At 33.6% G+C, this 17274-nt stretch overlaps 1 protein-coding gene across 1 annotated transcript in view; it reads left to right on the forward strand.

Annotated features, from left to right (window-relative positions):
* The window catches only part of LOC121413431 (tryptophan--tRNA ligase, mitochondrial-like), an 11662-nt gene extending 8274 nt beyond the window's left edge, over window positions 1-3388 (forward strand). The window contains exons 5-6 of the mRNA XM_041606245.1: window positions 98-216; window positions 1006-3388. Coding sequence (XP_041462179.1) covers window positions 98-216; window positions 1006-1454 — 568 coding nt within the window. The 3' untranslated portion in view covers window positions 1455-3388. The remainder of the gene's footprint in view (window positions 1-97; window positions 217-1005) is intronic.
* Window positions 3389-17274: the final 13886 nt, after the last annotated feature.

The raw sequence follows: 17274 nt of genomic DNA on the forward strand, positions 1-17274 counted from the left end.
GAATGCACTTTGTTCAATGTGGTTCAACCTGATTTCCCATTACGAGCAATTCAATAGTGGATATATCTTTCTTATTACATATATTTTTCATCCCTAGAGCTACTCATGTTCCAGTAGGTGAAGACCAGATGCCGCATCTGGAGCTGGCTCAAGATTTAGCCAGGATCTTTAACAATGCCTATGGGGAATTCTTTCCAGCCCCCAAAACAACTGTGGGTAAGTCTATCAGCTTCCTGCAAAAATTTGCTTTTTGTCAGTTATAATGCAAATCACTTTGAACTATGAATTGTAAGACTTTCTAGTCTTCAGGGGTTGCTAGTGTGGAAAAGATGCTAACAATTTTGAAGGAGCAAATGAAAATTAATTTTATATGAACAGAAAGAGTAAAATTCAACAGCACAATTTCATTGAAATCAGATAAAGAATACCAGTTTTAGCTTTCTTCAAATTGCACTCATTTTTAAAAAGAGTGAACAGTAATGTTGAAACAAGTTCAGTGATGATGAATTTCTAATTTTGTGTCAAATTACAAATATATGCAATTTTATACATGGTTTTGTCCTTTTGTAAATTGCTACGAGTGAGAGATACTTGGTGCCCTTCAGAGATTCAAAAAATGGGCTTACCAGACATCCCAAACGTTCCTTTCTTAGAGTATTTGTTCCTCTTTTTGCTATGAATATACCAATACTTTTTTTGTATGATTTGCTACTTTTTTTTTAAATTTCCGATTATGGAGTACATGTATGTATTATACACGGCACGTGACACTAGTGATGATCCAATGTTCCCAGACAGGTAAAAATCACTGCAGGCCAGTAACATGTAGCATAAAGATTGTATGAAGATTATTTTTTTTTTTAGAAGCTCAAAGAGGTTTCATACAGGATTTATGTGTACAGTTGAAAGCATATCTTTTTAATCAATGTATCAAAGGTCAATTTATAGAAGATTGAGAAAAACAGTTGGAGAATTATAATGACCTTTCCCACATTCTTTCATCAGGTGACTTCAAGAAGATCAAGAGCCTACGCAACCCTGAACAGAAGATGAGCAAATCAGAATCAGATCCTAAGGGAAAGATAGAACTGACCGATTCCTGTCAGGATATCCGCGAGAAGTTCAAGAAAGCAAAAACAGACTTTATCTCAGAAGTGACCTTTGACCCTGAGTCGCGACCTGGGGTGTCCAACCTTGTAGCCATCCTGTCGGCGTTTACAGGGAAAGAACCGACCAAGATATGTGAGCAGGTTGAGATTATGAACACGGCTCAGTTCAAGATGGTCGTGGCTGATGTGGTCAATGAGAAGTTGGAACCTATTAGGAATAAAGTTTGTGAACTCAGAAAGGACAAGGCCTATCTGGAAGAGGTTTTGAAGACAGGACAGAAAAGGGCGCAGGAGATTGCAGAAACAAATCTTGATACTGTGAAAAGGATGGTTGGGTTATCATAGCAGCAGGTGCACATGGGTTGAAGGACTGCAGTCGTGATCCTAGCTGGTGTCCAAGGAATTCCAGTTTGTGCGTACTCTAGGAACAAACTTGGGACCATTAATGCAAATTTACAAATGCCACATCTATTAGAAGGAATCCCACTCAGCATTTCTCACAGTCTGTTTCCTCACATTCCCATTTTTCTTGTCAATGCTGAAATGGGATTTGTGATGAAAGGGCACTGAGCAGGACTCCTGAAGAAAGACAAGGCTCAGATTTTTCTTTTAATATTAAAGTGCCTAAGGCTAAAGATGACTTTATTTACAAGTACTTTATCAGTGATGTTAATGTCGTGCAATTTCAAGATATGAGATATTATTTTTAATACATTTTCTCCTGATATGGCAGTTCCTTATCTAGGGGCCTGTTTCAGGGTTTGAGTTGGGTTTTTATTGCATTATACCTTTTTTAAATGAGGTGAAAAATTATGAAATGAAAGAATGAATGGAAAAGTTGCAATGAAATGCAACTCAAAATTTTGACCTCAAAAGTGTTTCTGATTGGATGCAAATCAAGATGCATTTCAATTTTTTAGTCATTTTATTTAGTTGTTTTAAGTACCAATTCATTAGGATTCCATATGCATGCTGCATGAAATTTGTACATGTAACATGTATTCTTGTATGATGTTAAATTCACATGTACATGTATGGGTGAGGGAGAACTTTATTGCATTTTTTTATTTCAAGATTAATAGTGTGTATGGGTGCTTTGAAGTATGTTAGTAATCTTTGTCAAGTGTTTATGATATTACAATATTAGTTTTCAAGACTACAATAAACATTGTAGTTACAATACTGTCCAAAGCAACAGTATGATTATTTGTTCAGCAAATTTTTAGGACATAATCATGAATGCCAGACATCTTGCTCAGGGAATAAAAGAAAAATGAGGAATATTATTTGTTAATGCATTGCATACCCGGCAGCCAAGAAATGGGAGCAAATTGCAAAGAAAAATCTAGAAATATGAACATTATTTAATTTCTATTCAATCCTTCATAAACATTAAACACAGAAATAGGAACAAACAGGTAGCAATATTCCCTTCCCAAAATAAATATATTCCTAGAACATTTGGCAGGTATTGCATTTTGATATATATGAATGACTCATCAGCTTTATGCTTTTATCCAATGGCATTTTCATGGCAGTCTTAAATCTATATTCTTTTTCTGTTTTCCTTTTTTAAATTTGTTTCATTTACTATTTGTGAAATACTTGGGTCTATTGTCATCCTCATTGAAAGGCAACAATCGGTCATCATACTACAAAGTCAAAAGTGAATGGGACCAATCATAAATATTGGATTATGTATTCAAATTCTGCTTTGTCAGGTGCAAATATTGATTACCCAAGCATGCTCATAAATTGTTTCTACTATAAAAGGTCTTTAATATAAATGATTCCAAAGTCTGCTCATCATGTCATAAATGTGTTGCCATTGTGTTAATAGTGACAGCAAAATGAGTTTATGTACATTATTGATGCCTGTACGGTTTCACAAGCTGCAACCAGGGCCACTTACCACAAAACTTTTTATTGATTGCATTTCTAATTTTTATGATTGATTACATTGATTATTATGTGCAGTCATTCATACAAATCAATTGTATGATCAATTACTAATCTTTATGTTACAGGGCCCTGGATCACTTCAGCTGGATTCCTTATAGAGGAGCAAACAATGAGTAACTGAACAATGTGTGATATATTTCCTACTCTGGCTGTAACCACATCATACTGGTTCCAATAATCTTGACATATTCTGCATTAAAGGGATGCTCTCGACTGAATATGTTTATATCTCAATAAGTAAAGTTCACAGAGCAAAATGCTGAAAATTTGATAACATATAATGAAGTCATTGAATTTCAAAGATTTGCGTTATTCAGATGTGACATCATCAGCCCACCTAATGAATATTCATGAAGACATGCCTAGAACTGTTTCAACAGAATAATGCAAATCTTTTAAATTAAATCACTTTGTTGTTTGTTATCCAGTTTTGATGAAATTTTCAGCATTTTGCTCTATTTATCTAGCTATAAATATTTTCAGCACGGAGCATTCCTTTAATATGGACATGGTTACCTGAAATGCATTTTTATAGGGCCTATATATTTTTAAAATTCTTTTTTAATGACTTTTTTTTGTTTTGCTTATGCAAACTTGAATATGGAAATATAATTTTGCAACTGATGATTTATTGCAATTTGACAAGTTTTGATTTATTTGATTTTTAAATTAACCATAGAGACATGCCCACTGTTGCAGGAAGAATTGTAATAAAAAACTCGAAAATTAAACGCTACTAGATTTCAACTGCAAGCCCACATTTTCGACTTGCATTTGATTTTTGGTTTTGTGTTCAAGTGCAGTTCTTTCTACAAAGGACCAAGAAGTGGGGGGTTTAGAACTAAATATGGAAAATCTGTACTACTTGACAGCTCTGTATAATCTTTGTTTCCTTTTATGCAATATGTTTTTATGGAGCAATAATCAATTTCCAGTAAAATTCCACCAATAATGTATAAAGGCTAAATTATGAGGACTGGAAGTGTTTTTTAAATTTGGTCTTTGTGAAGCATTGAATGTACGAAATGTTCATGTACTTCTTGGGAAAAGAAGTGAAATTGCTTTTATTCAGTGAAATTAGGATTTTCTATTCACAATAAAATTGTTGAAGTATTGAAAAGATTCTCTTGGAATGATTTTCAAAATAAGATATGTTCTAGACTCTTGTTTCTCTTTTCCCCCTTCCTACATCTTTCCTGTTCTCCCTTCTCTCTCTCTCTCTCTTCCTCTCGATCAATATCTCACCCTCTCTATTCCTCTTCCTCTCTCTACATTTCTTATTTCAAAATATACAATGTTGAGACGAAAGAAACTACATAAGAGCAAATATATTTTTTAATTGCAAGAGGAGTGTATTTTAGCCAGCAAAATACAAAAAAAGCAATGGATATGGTTACTATATTTTAAAATAAACAATGAAAAACAATATCAACATCTACAACATATGAGTAAAGAATAATAAAATCTAATGAGAAGCAACAGAAATAAATCTGCATATGCGTAATAAACAATATTATTTTAGAGACATGATATTCACTGCTCCTAAAATTTGTTGTAAAACACATTGTATAACTTTTAATTTTAGTAGTGCATTTCAAGAACTTTTGTTTTTTCAAAATTACCAATAATGCAAGGGTTTCCCTTTTATGAGAAACAAATAATATGGTATCTAACAGTCATCGGTGTAACATCCGACGATATCATGCATTAATTTCAGCACACCCTTTACTGCATATTGTCTAATTAACCAAATATACAAATGAAAATGTTGCCAAACAAACTCAAAAGTGTGAGATCTTAAATGCTACTGTTTTCACATTACATGCAAAAAATATCTAAATATAGTTTTGTTTCATTAAGATAACGGTGAATATCTGAAGCAACATGGATCAATAATTGATGGACATTTCATTAAAGATATCATTCAAGAATAAGATAGAAGATAATAAAGAAATGGTTATCAAGTGTTGATAGTGCACGGGTTAAACTATAAAGTCAAATATCTACAGAAAATTGTTTAACTACATATCATGAACTTCTCCTTTTTTTACTCCAGATTTATTCATTCAAATTTTGTTGGATTATTTTGTCATTTTACCCAACCTTCATATTAAAAAACGGGTCATTTCAATATACATGTTTATAAAAATTCATGCAATCGTACAGATTCCTGCAAACAATATATTCTAAAAATTACACTCATACCCTTCATTTGAGAAAAAATACAAGATAAACCAAATTACCTAAAGTTTAAAATTGAATATTCATAAAAATTGTGGTGCCTACATGAAATCAAAAACTTCTATATTATATATATATATATATACAGTTGAGGCCGAAAGTTTACATACACCCATGGAATTCAGTGAAATTCGTTCACTTGCCAAACATCATTAAATTTACTATATCTTCAGAAATATAAATACTACCATGAAGAATTTGGTATCAAATTAAAGGGCATATTGAGCTCTTCCACATGATAGGAATACTGTTGAGATCAAAGTATATTTCAGGTGGAATTTTCGTTGAAGAAAAAAAGTAATATTAATGCCATTGTATTCTATTGTTAGTTTTTATATTTTCAAACATTGTTTCATAAAAATATATAAATGTCAAATCTATGATTTATATTACATTTTCTATCATGATATGTCACCACTGAACAAAAATGTGTAATCTGAAATGTTTGTTTTGAGAAGTAACTAGCACAAATATGAAATGTTTTTGTCAAGTTTTTATTTTTAATTTGTCTAAAATATGAAGATTTTTTGGGAAAAATTGTCACCTAAATATTTTTCAGCTCCTGGTGACAAAGCAATGTGATGAAGGGGTATGACATACTCATTAATTTGATATCAAATTTGTCATGATAGCACAAATATTTTATAAGATACAGTAAATTCTATGACGTTTGACAAATGTCAGCTTTTCTTTGAATTTCCTGGGTGTATGTAAACTTCTGGCCTCAACTGTATATATATATATATAGATATATATATATATATATATAGTCGCACTGTTGACAATGATAACCCTGAATAAAGTTTGGCAGTAGACTTTTTTTTATTATAATACAATGCATGTACAGTGTATCTTTAGATGATAATGTTACTTCCATAAACTGAATTTAGCCTTTTCCATTTCCCAGTACTAATTTTGTGCATACTACCCCTCCAAAACCATGCATTTCATTACAAATATGGGATATATTGCATGTGTAATTACAATTTGAGTAAAATATTGAATTTTTAACATGCAAAAATAGCAAGCATTGCATTTCATAACAAAAGCATTCTCAACATGACATTGACAGTACAATATGTATTCAATGTACTACATGTGCATGAAAATATATTTAAACACTAAGTAGTTGTATATAGATATCATAAGTTTGGATGTGGTAACGAGCACAAGAAACATGTACATGAATACGTACACACTCCAATAATTATGACCATGAATTATAAATCAAACAGAGAAATATGAATATGAGACAAATTTGTAATTTGTGATAAAAATAAAAGATATTGTGTCAAATATACAAAAATAACAACTTTATGAAGTGGCTGCATTCGACGGAGTAAAACTCTTCATCGTGATGCCATCACAAAGCAAACAATATTTCATTATAGATGCAGATGTGATATATACATGTACATATATTACAATTTCATCAGTTGGATTAAATTCATTGTAAACTCTGACATGCCGTGATGGCTACATTTCATGACCCAGGCTGAGGTATGTAGTGAACATATACACAAGAATTTAGTGTCAAATATACAAAATGGTACAAATGCATTGTAGCTTGTATATATGTATATCATCCATATGAACAAAGTCACATATGAACAAAGTCAAACTTCAGAACTTCTTATCATACAACACATACATGTTTAAGTTAGAATGATCTGGGTCAATTATTTCTGATTTTTATTCTATCAAAACATTACAAGTTGAACACTATTTACTTTCAAATTGAAGTTGTTTACCACTGGACTGGAAAATGGAGTCACTTGGCTCACATGCAAATAAATGATGACAAGAGAATCATACACAGGTCAACATTTTTTTCAGTCAAATCTAAGATTTTCATAAGGACTAGTTTAGTTTTTGATATGCATTGTTTTTGGTCAAGTTAATCAAATTCTATCGAAAGGGCTATATTGTCAGTCCCAGACTGGAATTTACCAATCAAAACACAATCGGATCCAAAACATATTGTCATTTTATAGCATTCAAGAACAGATAGAGGCAACAGAGAGTACCTCTTACTGCTCCTCTACAACACTTGGTATCAAAACAGATGTTTACAATCATGGAAATGCAAATATCCAATTTGATAGGGATTTGCCATTTATCATGAGCCTTGAAGTGGATGTGATCTATTTCATTGTTAGTCCTTGATATAAAGTGTTCTTATCCTCAAGTTTGCTGCCCTGTGATATCATTACAGGTCAAAGGAGGTGTGATGAGGGCGGGTAGAGGGCAAGAGACTAATGTGGCGTGACGTTTGACCCTCGACAAGAGGTGTGATGCCAGAGGGTTGGTGTGGCGTGATGTAAGATCCTTGACTTTTGAGGTTTTATATGTTTAATACTTTAGGCAACAGGTTCATGATGGGAGTTACAGATATTACATTAAGGTTTTGGAGGGGGATCGTGCCATGATTTTGGGAATGATGGTAGAAAAGGGTAGCCAGGGAAAAAAGGGGGTAGGCAAATAGAACGAACAAGTAACATTCCTATTAGCAACTTAATGCTATGCATGTCTTGGGCACCGTATATACAGAGAAGATAAGGCAGTTTATAAATCACATCAATTGTATTAGCAGTAGTAGTAATATTGCAGGGCAATGGGGGGGTACAAGGTGAGAGGAGGATGTGGTAGAGTAATGCTGAAAGATGAGAAAAGTGGACAGATGGGAGTGGGATCAGGGAAATAGAGTGGGGTGGATGATGGCAGGAAACATGTGGAGTGCTGTAAAGGCATGGAGTGGTACAGTTAAAAGGGAAGGGATGGCAGGACTGATTTTTATGATATGATTTTTAAGCCAATGTTGATTTATTTTTACTTTGAGCATGAAAATAAATTTTGAATATCTGGTAGGACTGGTATTAAAGTGGGGTGGTAGATGAAATCAGAGGTACATTGTATAGGAACAGAAAAGGCCAATGACTGAAACAGGTGGATGAGGTGAGCTAGTTGAAAAGCATGAGAAAACGACCTATACATATTTCTTTTGTAGAACATCAAACTATCTCTCAAAAGTAAGAAGTATAATGCTTTGAGTCTGAAATTCAAATGTACTTAACCCATTCAATACTAACATCTGTAAAACGCATAGGCATTGTACAGGGACAATCTGGTCCCAGTAGGTGACAAGGTTAACAATCACTTCTATCATTAACCTACACTGAATAGGAATCTGAACAAATTAGAATCAAATTTCCTATTCCTTGGATTCTTTAGTCCTTAACCCAAACCTCTAATACATTTCTACCACAGTTTCAACCAACTCTTTGCTGACATTTCCGGTATACATGTACATGTATGTGTATTGATACCAAGCTTATCAGTGGTGACAAGTGTATTAGAATACAATGATACTTCTAATATCAACAAATATCTTACATATGATCACATACAAATATGGCACTAGCAAAGAGCATACACATGCAGTACTAAGCAATAACAAAATGACTTTCTTTGTACATTATTGTTGAATGTAATTGTTTTCTTTCAAGCTAAGAATCTTTCTTTTCGATAAATGGAAAATGGGTTAACATGAATATTGACTTTGCTCCAAGAAATTCACAAGCTTTCAGAAAATACTACTTCATAAATATGCATTAAGAGTATTTTAACTGATAATAAAAGGGAGAAAGTACAAAGTCGTCACAATTATTTTACAAAGTGGAGACTAGTTGATTATTCAACAGTGAATAGGATATTGATTTCAAAGAAATCAGGAAGTGTATTAACCAACTAATTCTAATTACCAATGCAGCATTTCATCTTCATTAAAACACATTGTAATTATGTCTGGAAGCATTTATTTCAAATAGACTTCTAATATCTGTGAGCAGCTCTTGCCATTTTTTTCTTGTTTTTTTTATGCTGAAAAATAATTCAATAGAATAACAATTTGACTTTCACATAAGCTGATAAAATTGAACGGTTTTATCAATACCCAATAGACCTTACGCATTGACGTCATTGCACAGCCATCTTAGTGGCTGAAGCCATTGCCTTGCATGCATTGATGATCTTTAGCTGGCCCATCTCTGACAACTCCATTTACACATTCTTTGAGGGAGGGCGCTATGAGATTGTGATGTCATATGCATATAAAGGTCTATAACAATATCAGCTGATTTTAAGCAAGGAAGCATGAAAGGGGTAAATGATGCAAGCAATAATGACGATAAGAATAATACCTAACACTATTAACCTTTACATTCACAAGGAAGATGAAAATCAGTGTAAACAATGCACTAACAAATCATTGATCTTTGCATAAAATCATATATTATTTGTATTAATACTGTTCATCATCCACATCTGACCGTTCAAAAGACTGGTGGTCAGAAAATAAAGCCAGATGTTATCAATAAAGTGCATATTGTATAACTACATGTACATAATGCATATTATTTTACGATATAGGTTATGAATAAACCTCAGCTAGTCTTCCAGTCTCCTTTCACTGGCCCTGGGTAAGCCAAGTACAATTACATGTAGGCAATATTCTCCTAAAATTGATTTAATCAATCTTAGGTGAATTCATACCACATTCTTATGAAGTGCTTATTACAAGCATGGAGCTATAATAGCTCCATGTTACAAGCTTACTAAGGGATGCCAGTTGGAATTGATCAGAGGGCCTGAAAATCACCTAGAATACAATATTTTGTACACAAAAATGCTAAAACTATGGCCTGAAAATAAATTGCCAGAGCCTGAATTCAGGATTTTGACTGAAAACTGGCATCCCTGGCTTACAGGTATTCATTAAATACAAATTATTTTGATCCTGCAGTAAAAGTGTTTTAAAAATTCATTTTAATTTTTAAACAATTTTTTTAAATGGGAAGCGTACATGTATAAAGAGGAATTCATTGAACTTGTTGATACAGTACATTATCTTTCATGTCTGGATCTAGATGTATACACTGCTATAACAATTGGTATAAATGCAGCGGTATAGTGAGGGCAGACGATATCTAGTCGTCATGATTATAGAGCAAGATGAAACCAAGCATTCCATAGAAATGTGAGCCAAACGTCTTATTTAGTCTTTTGAGTTATTACACATTGTGACCATGACAAACATTCATCCCAAAAACTGCCAGATTCAACCTTTACACAATCGTACAATTAATTGATAATTTGTGTCATCTTCTTTTGCTCTACATCTCATCAATGGGTGATTTGGCCTTGGTGTTGGTGTTGAAATTTGGACTGCTTCCCCTAGCTCCAAAGTCTATTGAGTTTGTGAAACTGATCCAGATCACATTATTGACATCTCAACAACTAGCGAGTGACTTTTCTGGACCATCTTCATTTTATGTTTGGTGTTATAATCGTGTACAAATTGTCCTAACACCATCACCAAAAGGTCAACACTGAACTTGAAATCACCTATTGTGCCCTTATATTCTCTCAAGACAATATCATTGCATAATTTGAATGTCACTTAAATTAAATCTGCATGAATAAAGAGCTACTAATCATCCAATGTACAACGTGTAGACCATATTGTGCTCTATGTTGCTTTCAAGAACATGACATCATTTCATGAGGATTATCAGCAGTTCAGGGGCATGCTGCACAAAGAGTTGAAATCAAACTCAACTTGATTCTTAACAAATCAGAATCAAGTATTTGGGATTTACAATTCATTTTCCTTACTTGAGTTCAATGGTAACTGCTTCTTAAACAGGCCCTAGTGCTGACAATTACAAGCAAGACCGGTCTTTCTCAACAAAATAAAAGCAAGGTTTTATTTTTTTTAATTGAAGATGTCACAAATACAATTCAGTTTGTACTCTCATGAAATGAATGGTGTCCAAGGAATCATTTCATTAAAGGATTCATAGAATGCAGAGCTGCCAACCTGAACAAGAACATTTCAGTATTTCTAAAGCTGAAAATCAGTATTTTGGTGAGGAAATCAGTATTTTGAAAGAAATATCATAGGACAACACATTAAACTGAAACTTAAGAATTCAGTATTTTGCATGAAACCATCAGTATTCTTCTCATTTTTTCAGTACTAAATACAGAAAATCCATACTACTTGGCAGCTCTGAGAATGTTATATCAACAAAGTTCTCTGTTCCTTAGTTTTCTATTTGATGTGCTCATATTGCTCATATATAGGTCATATGGCACATTATACATTCTTTGAACGGTGTTGATAAACATGAAAATGTAAACATATGTGATCCTTGTTTCAAAGGTCAATGCAAGATTATGAGCGATTCCTGTACATGTGGTATGGTGTATAAACAATTGTGTACGGTACATTGATTCAGACAATTCACCGTGTAAATTCAATTCAGTGTCCTATTCTCTCAAACTATGCTAACAAATACAAATCTCTCCCTATTTCTTTGCATGCTGTACAAAATACATTTTGTGCTCATGAAGTTCACTTTCCTTCTGCAGCTAAATTTCAATCAAAATAAGGCAGCCTGTGTAACAATTATATGTGTAGCCCTTCATTAATGTGCAGACAGATGAAGAAATGTACATGTAATTCCAGAAGGAGGTGTGTTTCAGAAAGATTTAAGTGTGATTTAAGTTGCACTTAAAGTAGAAATATATTGAAAATCGTAAAAATGGAGAATCATATATCACAATAAAGGAGAAAATAAGGAGAACACGATGGTGTACATCATTTATCATGGAGACCGATGAAACTCAGTTAATTGATAGTTTAAAGTTCTCTCTCTGAATGCTTCAAACACGCAGAATTACGTCCGCGAAATTGGGGATTTTTTATGACGTCACTGTCTGTACGAGAGGCGTGATTGGCTCTCCCACGTGAAGCTCCCCTTGCATGCAAAACCTGTTGCAAGGGTACATTTTCTCCACATTGTCACTGAATACTTCGATCCCGAAATGAAAGAAAACCCAGAATTTTATCTAGATTTGGATTTTCAAATTGATGATTTTGAGATGAAGAGAATGATGATGAAGTGAACAACACAGTGACGTACTAGTTGGAGGTGAATTGGGGGAATTACGCCGATGATGATGATGAAAATTCAACTTGCAACACGATCACAAGTGAAGTCATGTACATGCCGATTCGCTACCAATTCATGCTGCTGGAAGTGCTAGCTACACCGCGCGGGCCAAATTTAATTCATGCTGAACATGAATAACCACATCCAGACAGAGTCTAAGAAGGAAAATAATGATATAACTGTACTTACAAACAAGTGAATAATCCGAACCTGAAGGCAAATCAACTCAACGAATAGTAGCAGACGATATGGCATATGCACTGACGATAAACTTCATGTGGCTGGGATAGATTGTCACTCGTTCTGTTAGATGTAACTTTTATCTCATTAATTCGACAAAATTACGAAACTCGGGGAATTATTTATCTATATAAAAATATAGTAACATCTCTTATCATTTTTTGAATTACGATAAAACCTGTTTTGAAGGAAAACATTGAGGTAAATTAAAATTAGATGTAAAAGATCATCCCATCATGCGTAGCATTATGTGATCATAAACAAACCATCACAACAACACATGCCGTATTGTTTGCTCGCCTTGGCTGAGACTGAGAGAATAGATCTATGCACTACACGTGTTGCACAGCTCTCAATCAGCAAGGCGAGCAAGGAAGGAATACGTGCATGTTTGAGATGGTTTGTTTGCAATGACATACAAGCTATGCATGTTGGGGGATGATCTTTTACATGTAATTTTAGTTTACCTCAACGTTTTCCTTCAAAACAGGTTTTATCGTAATACAAAAAATAATAAGAGATGTTACTATATTTTTATATATATAAATAATTCCCCGAGTTTCGTAATTTTGTCAAATTGATGAGTTACAAATTACATCTAACAGAACGAGTGACAATCTATCCCAGCCACATGAAGTTTATCGTCGGTGCATATCGTCTGCTGCTATTCGTTGAGTTGATTTGCCTTCAGGTTCGGATTATTCACTTGTTTGTAAGTACAGTTATATCATTATTTTCCTTCTTATGATAGACTCTGTCTGGATGTGGTTATTCATTTTCATGGATTTAATTTGGCCTGCGCGGTGTAGCTAGCACTTGTAGCAGCAGCTGCATGAGTTGGTAGCGAATCGGCATGTACATGACTTGTGATCGTCAGGCAAGTTGAATTTTCATCATCATCGGCATAGTTCCCCCAATTTACTTCCAACTACGTCACTGTGTTGTTCACTTCATCATCATTCTCTTCATCTTTAAAATCATCAATTTGAAAATCCAAATCTAGATAAAATTCTGGGTTTTCTTTCATTTCGTGATAGAAGTATTCAGTGACAGTGTGGAGAAAACGTACCCACGCAACAGGTTTAGCATGCAAGTTGAGCTTCACGTGGGAGAGCCAATCACGCCTCTCGTACAGACAGTGACGTCATCAAATTCCAGTCAATTCAGAGACCGATGCAAGGCATATTTCGGAGGGGCATTTTAGCGTTTTTTAATCCGGCGATTTTCACCTTTTTGTATTATTTTCGGTATTTTTGAATGACCCACTGATGATCTCCACATCATTACCTTTCCATTGATATATAATAAGACCACATTCATAATCAATATATTTCTCCTTTAAAATCCAAGTAGCGCCCAGTATAAAACATGTCACCAAATCGGTCAAATTACGCTATTGAGATGCACCCTTCTGCATATCAATCAATGCGATTACGTGTCAAATATCATAAGCGTGACTTTGGTAACAATTCACTATATGTAAACACCCCCCCCCCCCCCCGTCTTTAAACCTTAGACAATTCTACCAAACTTCACCTGTACATTTTTAGAACATCTCTGTCTTAAACTTGTAAAAAATAAATTCAAATTTATCAAAGGCAGATCATTCAATGGCAAAGTTTTAAAATACACAAAATCTAGTCTAATTTGTCTCAGCTAGCATTAAAAAGGGCAGTTTGAGGCACAGAGTGGCAAATGTTTACGTGTTGGTAATGGTCATAAATTCATAGAGTATATCTCTAGCAATGATGATAATTCAACCATAAATTTTAATACAGAACATTTTAGCTGGTAAGAGAAATTCATTAGATTTTTTCATCATTTCCCTCTCCTCGGTACATGTACCATTTTAAAAATGATTATGAATCGAAACAAAAATAGTATTAAAATACTCTATCATTCATTTCCCATCATACATGTAAATCTACGTATTCAGTAATATGAATGAAAACAAAAATTCTTAATCAGTTTCGCTATTTTTGTTGTTTGCTTTCAGTCCATGCAAGTATGCATAATAATTATGAGGCAAGTATGAATATTAAGGAGATAATCTATATATTTTGTATAGAATCACTAATGTATTTCACAATAAGTTAATTATTTCTGTTTTAACCATTTTTAAATGATAAAAGGGACCAGACAGTGTATATATCAGGTATTGAAAAGAAATGACAGGCACATGTATTTGCTCATTTCACATAAAAGTTAATATCAGATGTGTGATTCCTTGAACAGAGTCTGTATTTACAAACTAAAAACTTCTTGTGAAAATATGATTTAGAAGGTAATTGCACACTATATATTTACATGCACCTTTTGTTTTGAATACAATGTAACAAGTTATCAGTTTTCTCATTCTCTTCCAGTCCAATAAGATATTAGTTTTGGGGTGCATATTATGGAGTAAATGTGTTTTCTTCAATTAAACGTTGTACCTTCATTATTCTTAACCTGAAAAAAGTGTATAAAGAGGTAAAATACTTGTTGGGTGCCACTAATGTACTTATAATACTGATTGTATGTTACATACATGTATCCTTATGATTGTGATGTCAGGTACATTTATTTACAATTTTACAGGGTTGGTTCTTGTTAAGGTTTTTCCTCAAAAAATTGAGATTTTCACAATGTATTTTCTTAATGATTATAATTCATGTGCTTATACGTCAATTAAAATATAAAAATATGTTTTTTACAAGTTAAAAATTTTAACAACCTACATTCATTAAACAAGTAAAAAATTGATTTATGTATTTCTGTTGATCTGCAACTAGTAAAACTTGTGAATATAAAAACAAGTGGAATGCCTCTGGCCGTCTCACCTGCATCACGCGGTTCAATATAGCAGCAGTGCTAACTTTGAAAACTACTCTAACTCACACAAGATGTTCAGTGATACATGGTTACTCTTATGTCCACTTTTTATGAATTAGACCAATAAACTTACAGAGATATGATGGTTATTCAACAAAAAACCCCAACATGGCCAAAGTTCATTGACCTTACATGACCTTTGACCTTGATCATGTGACCTGAAACTCGCACAGGATGTTCAGTGATACTTGATTACTCTTATGTACAAGTTTCATGAATCAGATCCATAAACTTTCAAAGTTATGATGGTAATTCAACAGATATACCCAATTCGGCCAAAGTTCATTGACCTTTGACCTTGGTCATGTGACCTGAAATAAGCACAGGATGTTCAGCGATACTTGATTACTCTAATGTCCAAGTTTAACGAACTAGACCAATAAACTTTCAAAGTTATGATGGTAATTCAACAGATACCCCCGATTCGGCCAAAGTTCATTGACCCTAAATGACCTTTGACCTTAATCATGAGACCTGAAACTTGCACAAAATGTTCAGTGATGCTTGATTACTATTATGGCCAAGTTTCATGAATCAGATCCATAAACTTTCAAAGTTATGATTGGAATTCAACAGATACCCCCAATTCGGCCAAAGTTCATTGACCCTAAATGACCTTTGACCTTGGTCATGTGATGTGAAACTCATGCAGGATGTTCAGTGATACTTGATTAACCTTATGTCCAAGTTTCATGAACTAGGTCCATATATTTTCTAAGTTATGATGACATTTCAAAAACTTAACCTCAGGTTAAGATTTTGATGTTGATTCCTCCAACATGGTCTAAGTTCATTGACCCTAAATGACCTTTGACCTTGGTCATGTGACATGAAACTCTAATAGGATGTTCAGTAATACTTGATTAACCTTATGGCCAAGTTTCATGAACTAGGTCCATATACTTTCTAAGTTATGATGTCATTTCAAAAACTTAACCTCAGGTTAAGATTTGATGTTGACGCCGCCGCCGCCGCCGTCGGAAAAGCGGCGCCTATAGTCTCACTCTGCTAAGCAGGTGAGACAAAGAACAAATGATTTTGATATAAGACTGTTCATGCCTTACCACTGAATTCATAGGGTAGGGAAATGCAGAAACAATGAATTAAATTTTTAGGGGAAGGGCCACTGAAGTTTTCATTTCTTTTAAAGATTAACAGAAACCATTTAAAAGTCTACTCCAAACAAAGAAAGAAAATGTTAGTAGGTATACTTTTTAATAATTAAGGTCTCAGAGAAAAACAGGTTTCTCACGTGTTCAAAAATAGAATGGCAATGTACAAAGCACGCTAGTTGCTAATTTAAAATCAACAGTTTGATCAAGATGATGTTGAATAATTTTCCAATGTACAATAAAAAGAAGTTTGGTTTAATTCTTCATATATAACAAAACAGCTTGCAAAATCGATACCAATGTTCCATTAAGTTTAAAACCAAAATTTCATCTTTTATAAGATGGAACATAAATTTGGCACTACTAAGCCATATTTGTCACGTGAAAGCATGCCTTGTTTCATAACAACAAATGTTTTTAAACATCTATCAACAGAGGTGCATTTATTTAATATGGTATTTATATAATTTGTAATTCAATTGCCTTACCATTCAAAAGTCTCAATATTTGAATTATCAGTGACTAAAACATATTTAACATATTGCACTTTCTCTTTATTAACAACACGCAGAATGGCAACATTTCTTTTATCATGGCATAACTCACGTTCCATTTCATTTCAAAATGGTTTGATACCAGCATAGCCTTCTCTCATTATTCCATGGGCCGATTGCATAAAACTTTTAATCTGAGAAAACTCAGGTTGTTTTTACCAGAGTT

Source organism: Lytechinus variegatus, chromosome 4, assembly GCF_018143015.1.
Source record: "Lytechinus variegatus isolate NC3 chromosome 4, Lvar_3.0, whole genome shotgun sequence".
Lineage (NCBI taxonomy): Eukaryota > Metazoa > Echinodermata > Echinoidea > Temnopleuroida > Toxopneustidae > Lytechinus > Lytechinus variegatus.